At 37.2% G+C, this 7,620-nt stretch overlaps 1 protein-coding gene across 1 annotated transcript in view; it reads left to right on the forward strand.

The window, feature by feature from the left end:
• Positions 1–6,974, forward strand: part of LOC135680952 (uncharacterized) — a 28,581-nt gene extending 21,607 nt beyond the window's left edge. Inside the window, exons 35-45 of the mRNA XM_089113804.1 lie at positions 43–165; positions 364–576; positions 906–1,100; positions 1,410–1,643; positions 1,886–2,128; positions 3,878–4,090; positions 4,564–4,659; positions 4,947–5,108; positions 5,516–5,689; positions 5,833–5,958; positions 6,706–6,974. Coding sequence (XP_088969930.1) covers positions 43–165; positions 364–576; positions 906–1,100; positions 1,410–1,643; positions 1,886–2,128; positions 3,878–4,090; positions 4,564–4,659; positions 4,947–5,108; positions 5,516–5,689; positions 5,833–5,958; positions 6,706–6,878 — 1,952 coding nt within the window. The 3' untranslated portion in view covers positions 6,879–6,974. The remainder of the gene's footprint in view (positions 1–42; positions 166–363; positions 577–905; positions 1,101–1,409; positions 1,644–1,885; positions 2,129–3,877; positions 4,091–4,563; positions 4,660–4,946; positions 5,109–5,515; positions 5,690–5,832; positions 5,959–6,705) is intronic.
• The last annotated feature ends 646 nt before the right edge of the window (positions 6,975–7,620 follow it).

A 7,620-nucleotide genomic window follows, 5' to 3' on the forward strand; every position in this document is an offset into this window, starting at 1 on the left:
GCTATTAATTTTATTGCTTTAAGTACGTTCTTTTGCCAACAGACATAGACGAATGTGCCACTAACAACAGTGGCTGTGAGCACAACTGCAATAATTATGATGGTGGATACTACTGCAGCTGTAGAAGTGGCTATCGCCTCGGAGAGGACAATCAGCGTTGCGAAGGTAAAATATACTTGCCGGTGGATGATCTTGTCCAACCAAAGGCCTATCTCTACAGAATAGCGCTTTTTGTAACTTATTTCCTATTTTTCTTCTGTATATCCATCACTTATATTGCTTATATCTCTTCAGTTATTTCTCCATTGGAGCTCTGCCTTTTCTAATGCGGTGTTTTGCAATTCACTTTTCAATTTTTTGCAGAGATTTTCTGTAAAACCATCGAGGCTCCAGCACGTGGAGTAATCGCACCTTCAATCTGCACTGAACGTTATGGTAACATTGCAATTGGAACTAACTGCAAAGTTAACTGTACTCAAGGCTTTGAGATTGTTGCTACACCTGGACAGCCAATACAAGACACGACTACCTGTCTAATAACTGGAACCTGGAATCGTGCTCCAGCATCTTGCCATCGTGAGTTTGAATACTCTAATACACTTGTTTGCAATTTATATTCTAAACTTCTAAATAACTGCATGTCGTTTATTGATGGGATTTTATTTTGAAGGCGTTTGTTCACGTGTTGAAAGTTTGGACCTACATGTTTCTCTATATTTTGGAAATTCATATGCAAATCCATGTGTAAAAAAGTTAAACAATAATTTGTTTTCTTAGCTAGAGTGCGCCAATTAAAGACGTATATGATTCAGTTGTTCTGTTTGATCAAACTAGTATGCTTCGTTAGAGAAATTTTTTTAGTATTCAAGATATGACGCATTCTGAAAACCATTGCTGCTTTTCAGCGGTCAAATGCTCGTCACTAAAAATGCCATTGAATGGTGGCCTTGTTCCAGCATCTTGTCATCAAGGACAAAGGGAATACGGACAACGCTGCGTCTCTTATTGTAAACATGGATACAAGATCCAGGGACCAACAGTAAGGTATTGCCAGAGCAACAAGCAGTGGAGTTCAAGTTCCGAAACATACTGCGTTCCAAGTAGGTTTTCATGAAAAATATTTTTATCTGCGCTGAGAATGGCTTCCACTTATTTTTTGTCACAAGCTGGCATCTTAATCTTCAAAACCTTATTCTAAATGAGTTGCGGATTAAGAATTCTAAAAGAAGCTCTTCAAAGACCAACCTTGACACTTATATCTGTCCATATAGATATATTTACTTGGTTGCAGATGTACTTGAACATTTCTTCCAACATTAATAGGAATAAGGCATTTTTTCATGAATAAAGCAGCGGCATTTGTTTAACAAAATATTATCTTGCAGTTTTTATTTGATATGTTTTTGTAGTTGTTGCTGTGCCATACTTGAACTGTCCTGTTGACATCCAGCTGACGTTGCCAAGCAACAAAGGATCTATTAGCCTTGGATATAAGTTCCCGGAGCCACAAACCAACATGAAGATCATAAGTGTTAGCCACCCACGCAATTTTTCATTCCCGGTCGGTACAACTATTGTCAAATTTGCCGCCGAAGATATCGAAGGAACACAAAAATTGTGCAGTGTCCTTGTTGATGTTCTAGGTAAGTTTATTTTGCTTTTGCTATTACATAAAAAGCAAAAATTGGCAAAGATAACATTTTCGATTAAGTATTTGAAAAATGTTACTTTTAAGATTATTATTAAAGCACCAGTCTATTCAAGGAAGTTTCAAGTATTATTGAAACACCCTTATTTTTTAACCTGATTTCAACTTCTTTGGTTTGCCATCTTCTAACTATTTACCCTTCGAGCAGCTTTCCATTTATCTACATTTTATTCGCAGATAAAACTCCTCCGAAAGTCGTTAGTTGCCCCAGTGATATCGTTCATACCCTGACCACCGCACAAGCCTTGATAACATGGACTCCTCCTGTATTTACTGACAATGTTGGAATTGCACGGTTGGAGCTCCCAACTAGAAAACCTGGCGAGTTCTGGAGGCTCGGTGAATCAACTCTTTTGCAATACAGAGCAATAGATACATCCGGGAATGCAGCTAGATGCACATTCAGAGTAACAATTAGGAGTAAGTCTTTTCAGTTTGAAGTTTTAAATTTTTGGGTTCTTTTCTTTTAAATGTTGCAAATAAGGAACGCCGCAACGTGCCGAGAACACACAAAATTGAACACACGTAAATTAACTGTGGCTAATATTTCGCCCCGGCATACAGGGCTTTATCACAACAAAAGTGAACGGACTTAAAAGTACACAAATTTGAAACAGGCGCTGGTGGTGGTTGAATGTGGAATGTTGTGAATGCAGTGCAGTGGAGAGAAAACAGGTAATGAATGTGAAAGAGGGAAGGGTGGCCAGTGATGTGGGGGGGGGGGGCGTAGATGGTGGAATGAAAGTGCTATGAGGCTGGACAGTGGTGATAATAATAAAAAGTTATTTTATTATCCAGTAATAATAATACTAATAACACTGATATTAAAGAATAGAAAATAAAAAAGGCAATGATAACAAGAATATTGAGAGTAATGATAATAATTATGAATCAATAATATTTGTGTGGTAGAGAAAATGACGTGATGATTGATGATGTTGTGTTGCTGTAAGGTTAACGGTCAGTGGTTCTGTTCACGCCGTTCGGTATGAGAGTGTTTGCCAAACCAATGAGCTCTTATGCAGCATGTTATGCAGTATTTCCTTCAAAATCGTCCTTTCTAAACTCTTGACCGTGTTTATTTACTCACGTTTCTTGTGTCGTGATTAAGGCTGCAGCAGGACTGCTTTGCTTGAATTGATCAATACATCCCTTCTTTGGAGCCTACTCTCGATAAAAATGGAGTTGTTTCTGTCGAATTAAAGGGCGTTCTATACCGTGAATTTCGTTTTAATTTTGTTAACCAAGTAAAAACTGAAATTTGTTGGCTTAGCAATGGCGAGGGGCTAAATTGTTCTTTGACTTTCAAATTGTCTAAGTAATATAAGATTTCACCTCTTATTTTCAAAATCTCCTTTATAATAGATGGTCTTTTAATGACCAGCCAGGACAAGAACAGCGAGGATTAACAGAGAAGTGTTGGGCTGAGAGAGCTCCAAGATTGAGCACATCTCCAATTAACAACAGTTTTTATCGAATGGAAAGACTTTTTAAAAGACCTAACTCATTGCAAGCAGTTTGCTGCTTCACAGATGATATCTTTGTAAGACCAGTCCTTTGACATCTCTAAGTTTCCCTTAGCGTGAAGAGCAAAAAGGCACCTCCATCTATCTACGAAAGTGGGCCAAAGAATTAAAACAGACTAAACTGTTACGTTTGACAATAACTGTTACACTATGCGTTTGTGTTCTTTACTCGCCGGTTGATGACTTGTTTCTGTCATCTTTATAAGTCTTCAGTCTTTATTTCCCAGATTTCAAAGGTTTTTGTTTTTCCTTTTGGTTTTTGTGACCATTTGCCACCATCCCTTATCTTATTTTTCTTTTTCTTTTTGTTTTTGAACTCGAAATAAAGCATTTGAGGATGCTACAAAGCGTTTTAAGTTTTCTGCAAAGTTTTTGGCCATTTACTTTTAATTTGAACCAATGAATTAAAGTTACCGAGGGTGTTTTATCAGTTTGTCACATCTCTGGTTTCTGTTTCAAGTTTTGGACATTTTGTTTTAAGTTTTGATTCAATTTTAAGTACATCGATTTTAATCTTATTGCCAGCCAGTACATCTTACATTAGTTCTTTTGCATTCAGGATGCTGTGCAGTTCTTTTTGCAAAAAATCATAAAATTTCTGTTATTACTGAGGTAAATGAGTTTTGGTATCTATAATTTTTAGGTGACAATTGCGGAAAATTATCAGGTGACGAACATATCAGTATAAGGGAAAGTGTTCCAAATCGACAGTATTCCATGTACTGTACAAACCAACGTATTCTGTTTGGGCCATTCGGATTCTTTGCTCAAGTTGCATTCTGCCGCCAGTCAAACTATTATATTCATTTGAATGGCAAGGATATCTTGCTTGGTCTCAGGGCCCCCGATTGTGTTGGTGAGTATACAACACTTACAGGTTTGGCCATCGAATAAGATTTCAACTTTTCATATTCAGCTTTTTTTGATAGAAATTCGCTTTCAACGCTTATTTCCACGGCCTTCAAGTTTGATTTTCAATGTTCGGTGTATTTTTATCCTTGGCTTCTCGTGCGATGTCTCTAGCGAAACTTAGACTTTTCATTTTGCTTTGAAAAAAGGTTTCATAATGTACAAGTTTTTGTCATATCCTGGTATCGCAATGATTTGATAAAAAAATCTCCTTTTAAAAGGTTTTCAAGTAACACTTATAGCTAGATTATCATAACGACGAGTGGCTAACTAATATTATGAAGATAAAAACGGTTACACTAATTACAAATCCGGCTGGAAGGGTAGTTGGACGATGTCCACTAAAGTAGAAATGGTTGAAACATGGCTTGGCTGAATTGGACACGTTATCACCCCTAACGTCTTGTAATTATTCTTTAGAATACATGAGGACCACTGCTGCTGGTGCATGTCCAGCAGGCAAAATGAAGTTTTCAATCGTTGATGACTGGTGGGGAACACATGAGTACTATTGCTGTAAGCTACCTTTCTGTTGTATTGATTGCTGTTGTATATTCTTGTTCCTCTTTGAAATAAAGTACCTTATAACATATTCTTCGTGTTAATTTAACTTTTTTTACATTGAAAGCATTTTTTCAAAATTTCTTTATAACAAAATGATGTGCAAATTGACAAGTAGATTCCATCGAATAAGGAAACTCTGCGAGACCTGTTTTTATGTGATCTACCTAAAGCGAGGTGAATTATAAAAATATGCATATAGAAAAATGCGTTTAATTGAGACCAAATTTTTTTTGTTTTAGCAAATTGCCCTGCTGGAACTTACCACAATGCAACCCTACAGACTTGCGTGGAATGCCCAATGAACACTTACCAGAATGAACAAGGCCGTAGCTCGTGTGAAATGTGTCCTAAGTTTTCCAACACAGCCGTAACTGGTGCTCGCAACATAAATCATTGCATTGGTGAGCTTAAAATGTCTTTCTTTCTCTGGTAACGATGATTGTTTCTTGCATACGTTTTATTGTTATATGCAGATGGCTGTAGCATGGGATATGTCAATTTAGGAATAAATGTTGATGGTGACATTGTTAATCAGGGATAGGAAATATTGTTGGAATAGAAATAGGTCTTTGCAGTTTTTTTTACCATTACTTCATGCTGTCACAACGTCATCTGCTCAATCGGTATAATGTTATTAATCTATATCGTCTGTGATGTGAACGTTTCGCTATTTTTGAAATAATAAATGAAGTTATATTATATTATGTATCACGTCTACGATTTAAAAAGGAGTTAGGTTTGAAATTTCAGTTGCACCATCCTTTCATGTGAAATGCATTTCCTTATTGACGACCTCGTATTTCTCCAGCTCAATGCAAGCCTGGCAGCTTCTCCCCATCTGGCCTGAACGAGACATCGTCGCCTTGTCAACCGTGCCCCAAGGGATCATACAGTGAATTAGATGGCAGGACTGAATGTGAGACTTGTCCAGCTGGAACGACGACGGTCAGCACGGGATCGCAAAATATGGCTCAATGTGTTTGTACGTATAAACTTTTTATTATAAAATCTTTTTGTAAACGCTGTATTTAAAGCTGTAACTTGATTGATTCCTAAATGTAAATCAAGGAATCGTTTAAGTAAAATTCTGTACATGTAAGTCACCTGTAACATTTCTGTTCACAGTGCCACCATCAGTAAACAGCGTCTACCCATCGGAGAAAGTAACTACCAAAATAGGCAGTGACGTCACATTAGAGTGCTACTTCAAAGGCACGCCATCACCCTCGACCAGGTGGACGAAGCTAAACGGTAAGTTAACGCTTAATGCAGGTAGCGACTGGTTTGCCTTTCTTACCTTAACCGCTTCAATCTAATCGTGCCTGCCTTTGATACATAATAGTTTATTTTAAATGTTGGTTCGTCTGTTGATTAATTGCTGCAATGCCATGGAGGCTGCTGATTTTCTTTAATATTGGTAGTTCATTTACTGGATTGTCACGAACCATATCCATTCAACGCATTATTAGCATTTTATAAGCATACATATGCTTGGAAATTTGGCATTTCGTATGGACATTTCAATGCTTGGTAAAATAAGTTGGTAACACATTTGTAGAAGTTGGTTAATAAACCTTTTCCGAAGTGAAAATCAATCGAAAATAAAAACCAATCCCAGATGGAAGTAAATCCGACGTCTTGAAACTCGGGCCTTATTTATGTTAAAAAGCAGATCATTTTGGCAATGAGTTAAGATTTTTAGAGGTTTAGGGTTGCGCACGATGCGGTGAATAACTGTAACTGCGAAATAAGCGTAATTATAGCATTGAATCAGTCTCAAACGAGGATTCTAATGATGTTTGGCTTTACTCAGAATACAATTCTGAAAATGCACTGTGGAATCACCTAATATAAAAGCAACATTTTTGAAGCAAATTTTTGAATGTTTTGTTTGCAAGCCCTTGAATCCTAGGATGTTTTCAAGCCATTGCATTTATTTCAAACGATAATTTCTGTCTTGGTATGCCTCTCTCCAAAGAAGTTGTCTTTTCCTTAAAGGTGCACTTCCTGTTGGTTCCGATGCCTCAGAAATACTGAACATTAACATGGAAAAAGTTGGAATGATGCTAGAGCTGAGCAAAGTAACGGCGGCAGACTCGGGTGTATACCAGTGCCACGTCCAGAATGCAATTGGTTCTCATTTCAAATCATTGTCCCTCACTGTGGCGTAATGTGCATTAGGTTTAATGACTATGAGACTAAATATGCTATTGCCTTAATAATGTATCGATTTTAAATGTATCAAGAAAAGTGATATTCAAAGGAGAGTTTGGTTTTTGTTTGATATTTTTCGTTTTCTCTATGAGGAGTGAATTGGAGCACTAAGTATTTTATTCTTTCCCAAAATAAAGAAAATACAAAATAGTGTCTGAAACGCAGTGCACGCGCTCAAATGTTTTGTTTTGTCACAATATGCGATGCCTATACATTATGTGTTTTGTGTGGAGCATGGAAGAAATTTAAAGCTATAGGCCTGATGACATTGACAATGGTAGACAAATGAAATTTCATCTATAGTGTCCGAGATATCTCTTTTTGAGAACTATCTCTTCTATCTATAACATGGTTAAGGCAAAGCGGAGCAAAGTGTTCTGTGTCCTCAACACCATTATTTGTCGGGCGCAAAAGGTTCAGTGTGTCATTACACAAATTGTTCTTGACTTTGTGGAAATTTAGTTTACTGAGTCTAACAAGAAGCTACGTCAATGGACACATCTTTAGGGTGAACTGGAAGGATAATAGTCAATCATCTTGGCTTGAGAATATTTACATAGGTACGTGATAATTTCAACAGTTCGACGGTGAGCATTCTGAAAAGGAACAAGAAGAGATAACTAGAAGAAGCCACAAACGCTGCCCTAAACTTTCTTTAGCTCTCTTATTCCACGACGGACTTATTTGAAGGCAGCAGCT

The sequence above is a fragment of the Rhopilema esculentum genome, chromosome 18, assembly GCF_057945365.1.
Source record: "Rhopilema esculentum isolate cy_ngs chromosome 18, ASM5794536v1, whole genome shotgun sequence".
Taxonomy (NCBI): Eukaryota; Metazoa; Cnidaria; class Scyphozoa; order Rhizostomeae; family Rhizostomatidae; genus Rhopilema; species Rhopilema esculentum.